The 15,497-nt window shown below is 35.7% G+C and overlaps 1 protein-coding gene across 2 annotated transcripts in view; it reads left to right on the forward strand.

The window, feature by feature from the left end:
- HSD17B4 (hydroxysteroid 17-beta dehydrogenase 4) overlaps nt 1–13,420 on the forward strand; it is a 91,641-nt gene extending 78,221 nt beyond the window's left edge. The window contains exons 23-24 of one of the 2 annotated variants that reach the window (XM_060143470.1): nt 4,313–4,440; nt 13,073–13,420. In XM_060143470.1, coding sequence (XP_059999453.1) covers nt 4,313–4,440; nt 13,073–13,162 — 218 coding nt within the window. In that variant the 3' untranslated portion in view covers nt 13,163–13,420. Of the gene's footprint in view, nt 1–4,312; nt 4,441–13,072 lie in introns of those variants that run through there. The other variant, XR_009539554.1, reaches the window with a different exon arrangement.
- The last annotated feature ends 2,077 nt before the right edge of the window (nt 13,421–15,497 follow it).

Consider the following 15,497-nt stretch of genomic DNA (forward strand, 5'->3'; position numbering starts at 1 on the left):
TGTTAGTTTCTGGTGTACAGCAAAGTGTTTCAGTTATATATATATACACATATACATATGTATATACATATATATATATTCTTTTCATATTCTTTTTCATTATAGCTTATTACAAGATACAGAATACAGTTCCCTGTGAGAAAGAGTAGGACTTGTTGTTTACGTATTTTTTATATATTAGTTTGTATCTGGTAATCCCAAGCTCCTAATTTATCCCCTCCCCTCTTCCTCCTTTGGTAACTGTAAGTTTGTTTTCTGTCTGTGAGTCTGTTTTTGTTTTGTAAATAAGTTCATATTTTGGATTCCACATATAAATGATATCATATGATATTTGTCTTTCTCTGTTTGACTTACTTCAATTAGTATGATATTCTCTAGGTCCATCTATGTTGCTGCAAATGGCATTATTTCATTCTTATGGCTGAGTAGTAGTCTATTGTGTGTGTGTATACACACACCACATCTTCTTTATCCATTCATCTGTTGATGGACATCTAGGTTGCTTCCATGTCTTGGCTATTGTAAATAGTGCTGCTATGAATATTGGGGTGCATGTATCTTTTCCAGTTAGAATTTTCTCCGGAATTATGCCCAGGAGTGGGATTGCTGGATCATATGGCAACTCTATTTTTGGTTTTTAAGGAGCCTCCATACTGTTCTCCGTAGTGGCTGCACCATTTTACATTCCCACCAACAATATAGAAGGGTTCCTTTTTCTCCACACCCTTTCCAGCATTTATTATTTGTAGACTTTTTGATGATTGCCATTCTGACTGGTGTGAGGTGATACCTCACTGTAGTTTTGATTTGCATTTCTCTAATAATTAGCAGTGTTGAGCAACTTTTCATGTGCTTATTGGCCATCTGTATGTCTTCTTTGGAGAAATTTCTATTTGGGTTTTATGCCCATTTTTTGGATTTTTTTTTTGATATTGAATTGTATGAGCTGTTTGTATATTTTGGAAATTAAGCCCTGTCTATCACATTGTTTGCAAATATTTTCTCCCAGTGTGGAGGTTATCTTTTCATTTTGTTTATGGTTTTCTTTGCTGTACAAAAGCTTATAAGTTTGATTAGGTTCCATTTATTTATTTTTCCTTTTATTTCTTTTGATTTGGAAAACTGACCTAAGAAAACATTGGTACAATTTATGTCAGATAAATGTTTTGCCTATGCTCTTTTCTAAGAGTTTTCTGGTGTCATGTCATATACTTAAGTCTTTAAGCCATTTTGAGTTGATTTTTGTGTATGGTGTGAGGGTGTGTTCTAACTTCATTAATTTACATGCAGCTGTCCAGCTTTCCCAACACCACTTGCTGAAGAGACTGTCTTTTCTCCATTGTATATTTTTGCCTCCTTTGTCAAAGATTAATTGACCATAGATGTGTGGGTTTATTTCTGGTCTCTCTTCTGTTCCACTGATCCATATATCTGTTTTCGTACCAGTACCATGCCATTTTGATTACTGTAGCTTTTTAGTATTGTCTGAAGTCTGGGAGGGTTATGCCTCCTGCTTTGTTCTTTTTCCTCAGGATTGCTTTGGCAATTCTGGGTCTTCTGTGGTTCCATATAAATTTTAGAATTATTTGTTCTAGTTCTGTGAAAAATGTCATGGGTAATTTGATAGGGATTGTATTAAATCTGTAAATTGCTTTGGGTAGTATGGCCATTTTAACAATATTAATTCTTCCAAGAGCATGGGATATCTTTCCATTTCTTTAAATCATCTTCCATTTCCTTTCAGTGTTTTACAGTTCTCAGCATATGAGCCTTTCACCTCCTTGGTCAGGTTTATTCCTAAGTTTTGTATTTTTTTGATATGATTTTAAAAAGGATTGTTTTTTTTTTTTTACTTTCCCTTTCTGATATTTCATTGTTAGTGTAAAGAAATGCAACTGTATGTTAATCTTGTATCCTGCTACCTTGCTGAATTTGTTTATCAGTTCTAGTAGTTTTTGTGTGGAATTTTTAGGGTTTTCTGTATTTAGTATCATGTCATCTGCATATAATGACAATTTTACCTCTTTCCTTCTAATGTGGATACCTTTTATTTCTTTTTCTTGTCTGAATGCTGAATAGACTTCCAGTACTATGTTGAATAGGAGTGGTCATCCTTGTCTTGTTCCAGATTTTAGCAGGAAGGTTTTCAGCTTTTCACCATTGAATATTATGTTGGCTGTGGGTTTGTCATAAATAGCTTTTATTAAGTTGAGGTATGTTCCTTGTACACCCACTTTGGTAAGAGTGTTGTAATTGGTAAGGTATATATTCTAAAACCTTCAAAGGTCTCTAAGTCCAAATATATGTTCTCATCTAACACCTTTCCCTCCCCCATTAAATTCTGTAAAGTATAACTGAAATTTTTTGGACTTTTTCAGTGCATTAATGATTATATAAATACTGAGCTAAAATAATTCATAAAGCTTTTAAAATACATTCTGACACAAAAAGAAAATACATATAGCTTGTTCTTCATTTCAGTTAGATTACCCATGACCTGACAGGTATCTGTAAACCTAAGGTGATGGTGGTAGATGACGATCCTCCCGCAGGAGCCATTTGTAACCATGACTTGAGCCACTGTGGAATGGGCAGTTTCACTCCTTTACCCCAAGTTTCTGTATTCTTGCTAAGAACTTCCCCCTTTTTAGCCCTCTTTTCTTTTACCAGCACTAGTTATTAGCTTTCCACAGAAAAAAATATTTTATTGCTTCATAAGAGTCATGGCTGTGAAGCAGCACGTAAAACCAAGTGAGTGAGAGGGCACGTAGACAGCCCTTCATTAGAAGGGCCTTCATTAGCTAACAGACTTATTCCACACTGAAGTATTAAGATGCGTGAGTCCAGTTTTATTCCTGAGCAAGACTAGTACATACAGTGGTCCTTACACTTACTTGTGAAGAATTAAAATCATGTCTGTTGAATGCCAGAGGTTTGCTTTTCTTTAGTCTTTCCTTTCTGCCCTCTGACCCCTGCCCATTATTCTCTCCCTGCTCCCTCCCTGCCTGCCTTCCTCCCTCTCTTTTTCTACCTTTCTTTTTAACTATACAAATAATACATAAAAACACATTTGTAATATGTGTGTACCAATAAGAACAGAGCCTTTGTTCTTCATGCCTTACTTTTAGTACCTTGTACATTGTCTGACACCCATAGAAGAAACTTAACAATGAAGTGAGTGAATGAAGCATAAAAAGCAAAAAGGTCTCCTTCTCACTCTTACTCCTTCCCAGGTAACCGTCATAGTCATGTTATTATTTTTTAGTTTAGTTGGCAAGATTCTCTTCTGTTGACAATGGGAGTGACTTAATTTTCTCTTTGGAGTAGGGCTTGGCTAAGCAGAATGCATGGTTTTGCTTACGTGTGTGTAGCTTTTCCTTGATCCTAAATTGGGAGTTTCCTGACACTCTTAGGGAGAGTGATGCAATCATAGCTTTCGCAGTAGCAGAGAAAGCACATTCAAGAGGCTGAAGCTGGATGAGTGGAATTACCTTCCTGGATGACTGGTCTCAGTCATATATGAGACAATTAAAACTTTCTAAAATGTAACTTTAACATAAAGCTCTGTAAATGTTGTATAGAGAGCAATGAAGGCAAATCTAATAGTTTTTCCAGTTACCCAGCCTGTTTCTGGGAGACTTAATCCTTCTGTCAAAAACATTTAAGGGAAAAGATTTTAATTTTAACGTTTCTTCACAACAATTAGGGCAATAAACATTTTATAAATAAATTATAGCAAACTAATTAGAATACTTTTAAAAATTTAATTTGTCGTTTAATTCATATGACAGAACCTTTGATGAATTCAGGTTTTTGAAAGGTAATTAGAGTGTGCGTTCCCTTCCCCCACCCCAACCAATATGCCATTGTTTTAAAATTCAGTTTTCTTCCTTTGTTGACTACAGAGTCTTTATTTTAATCTAAAGGCCTTAATCATATAACTTCCAACCACTTAACTTCCTTATATTATTCTACATTGATTCACATTTCAAATATCTGTTGTGTAAACTTCCTCAATGAAGAAAAACTATTATTGATTTGACTATTTTGAAGATCATATTCTTTATAAAGAGGACATCTCAAAAAATCAAGGATTTAAAAATTTTTTCTAAGTGATAGGTAATATATAATGTATTGGGTTGGCCAAGAAGTTCGTTCGGGTCTTCCATATCTTACAGAAAAACCCAAACGAGGTTTTGGCCAACCCAATAGAATAAGTACCACAGTAACTTGGAAACTATAAAAATGTCTGCATTTATTTGGTTTGTGAAGAAAAAAATGACAGACATTTGTTTCTTCCTATTTTTCCCAGCTATTGACCTAAAAAATGGTTCTGGAAAAGTGTATCAAGGCCCTGCAAAAGATTCTGCTGATGTAACCATCACGCTTTCAGATGAAGATTTCATGAAAGTAGTCTTGGGCAAGCTTGATCCTCAGAAGGTAAAGTTCTTAAAATGTTCATTTATTTGTCATTATTGCTTCCTATTTGACAATTGCAGTTTTTTGGCTGACTCCAAAATTCTGATTTATAAGACAGATATCTTGCAACTCTGAGGAAAGACAGAGTGATAGCGGTATTCAAATTGACAGCTCATATATTTTTCTAATGGAGTTTTCAACTGATACTTTTTAAAATTAAATTTTTGGATGGAATTCTTTAGCAGATAAACAATGTAAAACCCACATCTAGACCTTTTAATATATTGTTAGTTCAGAGTTGAAAAACCATATGATATTTCATAAAATTAGACATTCTTTCCTGATATATAAAATTAAGAACTTGTCTTAATCGTCATTGAAAACTGGAAATAGAAGGATGGAACATAATAGCCAGTGTCTTACTGAAGGTAAAACATTTAGAGACATTTCAGTGGAAAATCATGATTGAAACAAGAGTGCCTTTGCTGGCCATTATGAGGTAATATTGTTCTGAAACCTATGGCTAGTCCACAAACACACAAAATTAGATGTAGCAATTAGAATGGAGTAGAAAATATGAATGATTATGTAGCTAGAAATCCCACGAGAATCAACTGATTGATTCTTAGACCAGAAGAGTTCAAACAAGTGGTTGAATGCACAATAATTATTTAAAAATAGCTTTCACATAGCAGCAAAACCAACTAGAGGATATAATTTAAAAATTTTGTTTGTAATCACTACCCAAACTACAAAGTACCAATGAGTACCCTAACAAGAAAAAGCACAGGGCTTATTTGCAGAAAACTATGCAATTTTACAAGGAATGGAGCAATTTGAATAAGGGAGAAAATGTTCAATTTTCCTGGATAAAAAGGCTAATTTTAAAAGAATTGTAAAGTAGTATAGTGGTTAAAAATACGTTCTTTGGCATCAGATAAATCTAAGTTTGAATCTTAGCTCTGCCACCTACTCTCTAAGCCTTAATTTTCTCATTGTAAAATGAATTGTGATAATCTCATAGGATTGATATGATAACTAAATCCAATAATATACATGAAGAGCTTAGAATAATGCGTGGTACTGAGTGAGCCCTCAGTTAATTCCTTCCCAGGAATTTATTTAGTACCTCCTTTTATTCAGGTGCTAGATGTGGCTGAACAAGACAGTGCCCCTTCTGGGTAGAGCTTAGTTCTAGAGGGAAATGGAAAAGAAGTATAATTTCAGGTATGAAGAAAAATAAGAGTAATGGGTTATAGCAGTGGTTGGCAAACTTGTTCTGTACAGGGTCCCCTAGTAAATGTATTCTAAGCTTTGCAGGTCAGATGGTCTCTGTTGCACCTACTCAGTTCTGCCATTGTAGAGTTAAAGTAGCCATGGATAATATGTAAACAAATGGATGTGGCTGAGTTCCAGTAAAACTTTGTTTACAAAAACTGGCAGCAGACTGGTTTTGGCCCGTAGGCTGTAGTTTGCCAACCCCTGGATTAGAGTGTGACAGGATAGAGGAACTATTTTAGATCGGATTGTCTAAAAAGGCTTGATAGAGACCTGAACAAAGTGAGGGAAGGAGCCATAAGGCTAAAGAAACAACTAGCACCAAGGCTGGAGGCACCGGTAGCTCAGCTTATTGGATACTATAACTGTGAGGAGGCCAGTGGGGAGAGAGGCAGGAGGCGAACAGGGAGAGGTAGGCATGGCGTAGGTCACACAGGACCTTGTAGATGTTGGCAAGACAGTTTAGATCTTGTGTGATAGGAAGCTATTGAGCTGTGGAGTGACATCTGAATTTTAAAGGTCATTGTGGCTGCTGAGTGGCTAATTAAGAGTTCTTTTTAAAGATATATTTGAGGTGCTTATACATAAAGATTAAATGTAGGATTTACAGAAACATTTATATAATTGCTAGGAATATCAGACCTTTAGGGGGGAATGAATTATTCAGTGAATGGTACTGGGCAGTTGCATAGGAAATGGTAGTGCTTTATGTCATTCCATATACCTTAGTCAGTACCACACAGGATGGAATTAAATGTAAAAAAATTAAAGCAGAAGCAAAACTTGATGAAAACCTAGGTGTTCATTATTCTTGGTGACAGTCCTTAGAGTCTAATTTAATATTAGGGGTTTTCTAAACTCATTTGGCTCAATTACGTTCTGCCTCACCTCAGTGCTATCTGTCATCACTATTCTTCAGTTATCAAAGACCTTATATCCCAGTGTACAGTCTCTGTCTCTCTCTCTCTCTGTCTCTCTCTCTGTCTCTCTCTCTGCATCAACTCTTGTCAACCTTGATGGCTTCCTTCAGGATTTGTAAAAGTGACTTCTCTAACAGATGACTCTTAGTTTATTGATATTATTTCTAATTTTACTCCATTCTACATCAGCTTTTGTCTTTATTGGGAACATAATATGTACAACTTCCAGTATCTGTTACAAAACATCACCATTTTCCAACACCATCACCTACAGTTTCATTAACTTGTTTTGTTATTCCTGCTACTGCTGTTGAGCTTCACAGAGACCTCCGGTTTGTTGACAATACCACTTTCTATCCATCAGCTCCCTTCTGTCTTCTCTTCTTGTTCAGCTTAGATCCCATGGTCCATCGGAGTATCTCCCTTGAAAATACCCTGATCTCCCTTGTACCTCTCTCATCTTATTTGCCTGGAAAACTCCACTCTGTTTTAACCCTACTCTCTGCCATCTTTGCATCTGTACCTGAATAGATGAAGACGCCAGGAGAAAAGCCATACAACTAGACAAATCGGCTTCCCTTTAAAATTTTGATTAGAAGTCTCAAATAGTCTCTACACACTGTCTAGCAGTCTTACTGTGATTTTCCACTAAGTCTCCATTCCTGTTGTCTGAGATGAGTATTTCATACCTGTCTTCTCAAAACACCCCCATGCCTACCTCTCTTTCATTTTCAGTGGATGATCTTTCTCATGTTCTTTGGGAGAAAAAAAAGACTTTCAAATGAAAATATTCACTTTCCCATCACCAGATCTATTTCGTCAGCATCTGCACCTGTCTTCTTCTCTTCCTATACATTACACTGAAGGAAGTCTCCCTCTTCCTGTCAAAGACTTCTTCACTTCTCATCCAAGTATCTACTCAAAGTCATTGCTTCTTCTCCTTTCCACTTTTTTCTGCATCATTCTCTCCCATTCTACTACATAATTGTCCTACAGCATAGAGGCAAGCTAACATCTTGATTTTAAAGCAAACACTCTGTCTTGATATCAGATCCCCATCCAGCATACCATATCATTTCTCTCTTCCTTTTCACAAAAGAATTGTCTAAACCAGCACTGTTGAATAGACATAGAATGTGAGCCACATAAGTAATTAAAAATTTTCTAGTAGCCACATTAAAAAAAAGGTTAAGAATAAACTCAAAATGGCTTAAAGACTTGAACATAAGATGTGACACCATAAAACTCCTAGAAGAGATCATGGGCAAAACATTCTCAGACATAAATTGTTCCAATGTTTTCTTAGGTCAGTCTCCCAAGACAATAGAAATAAAAACAAATGGGACCTAATCAAACTTACAACTTTTGCACAGCAAAGGAAACCATAAACAAAACGAAAAGACAACCTACAGAATGGGAGAAAATATTTGCAAATGGTGCAAACGACAAGGACTTAATTTCCAAAATATGTAAACAGCTCATACAACTCAACAACAAAAAAACAAACAACCCAATGGAAAAATGAGCAGAGACCTAAATAGACAGTTCTTCAAAGAAGAAATACAGATGTCCAACAGGCACATGAAAAGGTGCTCCACATTGCTAACTATTAGAGAAATGTAAATCAAAACTACAGTGAGGTATCACCTCACCCTGGTCAGAATGGTCATCATTAAAAAGTCTATAAATAACAAATGCTGGAGAGGGTGTGGAGAAAATGGAACCCTCCTACACTGTTGGTGGGAATGTAAGTTGGTGCAGCCACGTGGAAAACAGTATGGAAGTTCCTTATAAAACTAAAAATAGAATTACCATATGATCCAGCAATCGTGCTGCTGGGCATATATCCTAACAAAACTATAATTCAAAAAGATTCATGCACCCTTATGTTCATAGCAGCACTGTTTACAATAGCCAAGACATGGAAACAACCTAAATGTCCATTGACAAATGAATGGATAAAGAAGATGTGGTGTATACAATGCAATACTACTCAGCCATAAAAAAGAATGAAATAATGCATTTGCAGCAACATGGATGCAACTAGAGATTATCATACTAAGTGAAGTAAGTCAGAAAGAGAAAGAAAAATACCATATGATGTCACTTATATATGGAATCTAAAATATGACACAAATGAACCTACCTATGAAATAGAAACAGAACCATGGACATAGAGAACAGACTGATGGTTGCCAAGGGGGAGGGGGTTGGGGGAGGGATGGAGTGGGAGGTTGGGGTGAGCAGATGTAAGCTATTATATATAGAATGTATAAACAACAAGGTCCTACTATATAGCACAGAGAACTCTATTCAATATCCTATGATAAACCATAATGGAAAAGAATATATAAAAAAAAGAATGTATATATATGTATAACTGAATCACTTTGCTGTACAGCAGAAATTAACACAACACAGTAAATCAACTTTACTTTAATAAAAAAATCAAAATAAATTAAAAAAGCTTAAAAAGAAACAGGTAAAATTAATTTTAATATATTTTATTTAACCCAATACATTCAAATATTTTAACGTGTAATCAATATTAAATATTAATGGGATATTTTATATCCTTCTTTAAAAAAAAATCTTTAAAATCCAGTGTGTATTTTATACTTACAATACATCTCAGCCAGGGCTAATCATATTTCAAGCACTCAATAGCCGCATGGGCTAGTGGCTACTTTAGTGGGCAGCAAAGGTTTAAAAATTCTGTCTTGACTGCTCTTCTGCCTTCTACATCTGTTACTCCACTGATAATGTTTTTGTGAAGTTCTTGTGATGACCTATATTGCTAAATCCAGTAAATATTTCTCTATCTACATCTTTCTCAGCCTTTCAGTAGCATTCAACTCAGTTAACCACCAACTTCTTGAAATAATCTTATCCCTTGGCTTTCATGATACCTTATTCTCCTGTTTTGCTTTCTGCACCTTTGGCTCTTCCTAATCTCCTTTGGTGTCTTCCTCTTTTACCCCCAACTGTTGAGTTTTGGTGTTTCTCAGGGCTCATTTCAGGGCTCTTCTCTAACTAACACTCTTCTTAAATGAGTCCATCCATCCTGTGGTATTTAGAGCCATCTACATGTTGACAACTTGCGGATTTAAATGTCTCACTCAGCATCTTCTCTGAGTTCCATAGTGGTGTAACCAGCTCTTCACTTGTGTCTCTGATGGCACATCTTACTATGTCCAACTTAGAACTTGTGATTTAGTTTTTTCCCCCATTCTTTTTGTTTTCAGGAAATGGCACCATGATCTATCTACCCAAGTTAGTATGCTCAGTAATGTAAGAATTGTCTTGGCTTCCTTCTTCACCTCTGTATCCTTTCTATCCTTAATCCTGCTTGTTCTTTCTCCAGAACGTATCTTGAGTTCATTTTCTTCTCTTCATCACTAGGGTTATCATCCTGATCCAAGCCTCCATCATCTCTCACCTGGCTTCCTGACTGGTCTTAGTGCTTTTATTCTTGCTTTTCCACCAATCTGTTCTCCATACGGGAGCTGGAGTAATCTTTTAAAACTGTGAATCAGATTATGGGTCATTCCACCTGATAAAAACCTCCAAGATTTACTTTTGCACTTGGATAAAATCCAGGCTACATATTATTATATTGTATGTGAAGTTTCCCTTGCTTATCTTCCCAGCTTCATCCTGCACTGCTTGCCTCATCACTTACAATACTAATTCAGTTTACGTTGCCTCTCCTCTTAGTTCCTTCCCATCAATTTTTACCCCTTCAATGTCTATTTATTTGCCTTTTCTGGAATTTCTATTCCCATCTTTTTGCATGGCTGGCTTTGTTTCATCCAAAGTAGTTCCCTCCTATTATATTATCTAAGTAGCCTCCTTCGTAGCATTTATAACAGGCTTTAATTACTTGTTTGCATTTTACTTTTTGACTCCCCTACTGTAATGTTAGCTCCATGAGAACAGGGAGAGATGTCTCTTTCCTAGCATAGAATATTGCCTAGTGTAATGTAGATGCTCAATTAATACTTGAGTAGATTAAAGCAAGGATAGAAATAAGGAACATAAGCTCAATAGCAGTAGTTTAGGCTATGTAGAAATTAAAAACTTCTGCATGTCAGACTCCATAAGATATGCCATAAACCTGGGGAAAAATAAAATGATGATATATAGTATATTGGTGTTAATAACCTATAAAAATTCTGGACAACACAAAGACCTCAATATAAAAAATGGGCAAACGACATGAACCAGTAATTAATGAAAGAAATAGGTATGACTAACATACATGAGAAAAACTATTAATTTTTCCCAGTATCTAAAACATGCAAATTAAAGCATGTCATTTTTGCCTCAGATTTTCAAAGATTAAGAAAGCAGTATTATTAAGGTTGGGATAAGGGGATTCACACGTAGCTAGAAGGAATATTAATTTAACAGTCTTTCTGGACAGCACTATGGCAGAGTTTCACTGACTTTCTTCCTTTATGGCCACTTACTGTCTCAGCACTTTTTGCGTGGCACTCCTAGGCCAAAAGAAATACCTAATGGTTCAGTTTATTAAGTAGTTAGATCCAAACAAGGGTAGTTTTCATGTTGTGTTTGACCAATGTCACTGTATTTCCTTCAAAAATTTAAAATATTTTGTAGTGTCTGTTGGAGTTTGGTGTGGTGCCCCAGTGCACTGAGGTGCACAGTTTGAAAACTGTGTTGATATGGAAGCATGGTCAAGAAACTTATTTAAGAAATGCCATGATTTAGTAATTCTTCTTCTAGGAATCTATCCTAAGAAAACAGTTAGATAGGAACAAAGATTTATGTACAAAATTCTTCCACTCAAATATCAACCATCAAATATTGGTATATTTACTTCAAGGAAATTGGTGTTTTGTTTTGTTTTGCTGTACGCGGGCCTCTCACTGTTGTGGCCTCTCCCGTTGCGGAGCATAGGCTCCGGATGCACAGGCTCAGCGGCCATGGCTCACGGGCCCAGCCACTCCGTGGCATGTGGGATCCTCCCGGACCGGGGCATGAACCCGTGTCCCCTGCATCGGCAGGCGGACTCTCAACCACTGCGCCACCAGGGAAGCCCGGAAGTTGGTGTTTTTATTTTAGGTTGTAAGTCCCTCTCAGACTGTAGCACCTGGCAAGCCCGTCTACGAACTGACTCTGCAGGAGTCGCAGACCATCATTTCTGTAACTGCACAGTGAAAGCTGTCTTAGTTTTAAAATTCCAGTCTCTAGTTTGAGTGCTTAGCACTTGAACCTGATTGAATGAAATTCTCCTGCAGTATTTTTGGGATAAAAAGTTTAAGCAGTTTTTGCTTTTCCTCCAGTTGGTAAGGATTCGCTTCTGAAATTAAATTGTTGCTAGTTAATAAGCAGGAGATATTATTAAGCAGAGAACACCCGTGTTTAGTCCTGGCCCACTTTTTGTTGGCTCTGTGGCCTTGAGTAGGTTTTTAAGCTTTTGAATTTCTTTTTTGCTGATATGCCCACTTCAGGTTGATGGCTGTGCTTCTCAAGTGATATTTTATTTGTGAGGCTGCTTTGTAATGTTACATGTACATGTAGATGTACATGTACATCTAGCTAAAAATCTAGAGACTTCTTTTTCACTTCATATTCTGTATGTTATTTTCTCAATAAGCTATATTGTGTTTTATCATTTTAATCTTACTGATAGGGAACTTGACACCGGGGGGAGAACTTGCACAAGTTTCTATTGTCAGGTCAGAAAAAAAGTGGTACAGGAGCTCTTAGTGTTTTGACATTATAGTCTTTTGCTTGGTAATAATGAGCTTAATAGCTCCTTCCACATGTCGAATGCTAAGCTAAGCACTTTTCACACTGTTTCATTTAACTCATACAACAAAGCTGCTATTTAGGTGCTGTTGTCATGCCCTTTATAGATAAGGAGGCCAGAGCTCAGAGAGGTTAAGTAATTTGTCCAAGCTCACCTTGCATTTAGTGGCAGAGCCTAGATTTAAACCCAGGCATTCTGATGCTACAGCCCAGGATCTATTCACTACTTTGTTACACTATCTTATTTTGCCATTATATGGCCTTCTGTTTCATGAAGATATAATAAATATTTTAAATCTACTTTTGAAAGTTCTGAACTCAGTGTTTTTATTGTTAGTAATACAGTAAAGCCTTTTATTCATATGGTCTTAAATTCACATTTAAGAATATAGGCTAAAGCCATAAGCATAGGTTGAAGCAGAATTCCCAGATCTGTCAATTCAGATAAATTATTCTATGGTTTTCTAAAATACACAAGGAGTCTTTATTTTTTCTTAGATATCTAAAAATATGGGTGTTATCTATAATCATTGAACTATCATTGCTAGATAAAAGTTGCCTTTGTTGTCCAGAGTTATTAACTCAATTGTATTCAGTCTAAGCAATGATCTTTTTAAAAAAGAAATACAATGTGACATGGTAAAGGTTGGTTCTGTCTTTCCCTCTCTCCTTTCCAGGCATTCTTTAGTGGCAGACTGAAGGCCAGAGGGAACATCATGTTGAGCCAGAAGCTTCAGATGATTCTTAAAGAATATGCCAAGCTCTGAAGGACATACTACGTTACTAATTACAATAGAAAAATTAAATACTGTCTTCAACTAAATATGCAAAAGTGATTCAGCAAAAATGGTCAAAATTAAGATACAGGGGAAATTGCTTAACATTTTCAGATTACAGATAACTTTTCAGATGTTCATTTTCTACTAATTTTTCATGTTATTACCTTTACAAGGAACTGTAAGCTGGCACATGATTATCCTTCTGTTCTTAGACCTATGTCTTCATAATAAAAAACTTTCACTCAAGTCCAGTCTCTTCAGAATTCTGATGGCATTTATAAGTTGTAAGGAAAATGAAATGAGTAGAGGCCACTTTGATGCCTTTTACAGTTTGTTTTGTTATTTTCTCTTCTCTTTATTGATATCCCAATTTTAACATGAATTTTAGTATATTTACTCATTTTCATACTTTGCTATGATAGTGTTCTGCTTTAAGGCAAGATAAAGGTCTTTGTGTTTTCAAATAGTTTTCTTTCTTCTCCCTTCCCTTTTGCTGGAAATTCTTTACTTTCATATAATGCTTGGAAATCTACCAAATATATAACTTTCTGTTTTTCAAAATTTTAACTGTAGTTGAGTAACTACAGTTGAGTAACTACAGTAACTCAACTGTAGTTGAGTTACTCAACTGTAGTTGAGTAACAATATTATGTTAGTTTCAGGCATACAGCTTCAGATTCTTTTCCCTTACAGGTTATTATAAGATATTGAATATAGTTCCCTGTGCTATACAGTAAATCCTTGTTGTTTATCTGTTTCATATATAGTGATATGTATATGTTAACCCTGTGCTCCTAATTTATCCCTCTCTCTCTCCTTTCCCCTTTGGTAACCATAAGTTTATTCTCTATGTCTGTGAGTCTGTTTCTGTTTTATAAATAAGTTGATTTGTATTATTTTTTTAGATTCTGCATATAAGTGATATTATATAATATTGTCTTTCTCTGTCTGACTTCTCTCGGTACGATAATCGCTAGGTCCATCCATGTTGCTGCAAATGGCAATATTTCATTCCTTTTTATGGCTGAGTAGTATTCCATTGTATATATATATTCACATCTTCTTTGTCCATTGATCTGTCAACGGACATTTGGGTTGTTTCCATGTCTTGGTTATTGTGAATAGTGCTGCTATGAACATTGGGGTGCATGTATCTTTTCCAGTTTGAGTTTTTGTCTTTTCTAGATATATACCCAGGAATGGGATTGCTGGATCATATGGTAACTCTATTTTTAGCTTTATAAGGAACCTCCATACTGTTTTCCATAGTGGCTACACCAATTTACATTCCAACCAACAGTTTACAAGGGTTCCCTTTTCTCCACATCCTCTCCAGCATTTATTATTTGTAGACTTTTTGATGATGGCCATTCTGACTCGTGTGAAGTGATACCTCATTGTAGTTTTGATTTGCATTTCTCTAATAACTAGTGATGTTGAGCATCTTTTCATGTGCTTATTGCCCATCTGTATTTCTTCTTTGGAGAGCTGTCTCTTTAGGTCTTCTGCCCATTTTTCGATTGGTTTTTTGTTGTTGTTGTTGTTGAGTTGTATGAGCTGTTTGTATATTTTGGAAATTAAGCCCTTGTCGGTCACATCATTTGCAAATATTTTCTCACAGTCTGTAGGTTGTCTTTTCATTTTGTTTATGGTTTCCTTTGCTGTGCAAAAGCTTGTAAGTTTGATTAGGTCCCATTTGTTTATTTTTGCTTTTATCATAAATGGAGCTTTTATCATAAATGGATGTTGAATTTTGTCAAATGCTTTTCTGCATCTATTGAAATGATCATATGATTTTTATCCATACATTTTGTTAATGTATGGTGAGTCACGTTGACTGATGTGCAGATGTTGAACCATCCTTGAATCCCTGGGATAAATGCCACTCAGTCATGGTTATAATCCTTTTATGTATTGTTGAATTTGGTTTGCTAATGTTTTGTTGAGGATTTTTGCATCTGTGTTCATCAGTGATATTGGCCTGTAATTTTCCTGTGCCATTCTTGTCTAGTTTTGGTATCAGTGTAATACTGGCCTTGTAAAATGAGTTTGGAAAAGTTTTCTCCTCTTCTAATTTTGGAAGAGTTTGAGAAGGATTGGTATTAATTCTTCTTTGAATGTTTGGTAGAATTCACCTGTGAAGCTGTCTGGTCCTAGACTTTTGTTTGTTGGGATATTACTAATTCAGTCTCCTTACCAGTAATTGGTCTGTTCAGGTTTTCTATTTCTTCATTATTCAGTCTTGGGACATTGTGCATTTCTAGGAATTTATTCATTTCTTCTAGGTTATCCTATTTATTGGTGGTATTCATAGTAGTCTCTT

The sequence above is a fragment of the Lagenorhynchus albirostris genome, chromosome 3 (assembly GCF_949774975.1).
Source record: "Lagenorhynchus albirostris chromosome 3, mLagAlb1.1, whole genome shotgun sequence".
NCBI lineage: Eukaryota > Metazoa > Chordata > Mammalia > Artiodactyla > Delphinidae > Lagenorhynchus > Lagenorhynchus albirostris.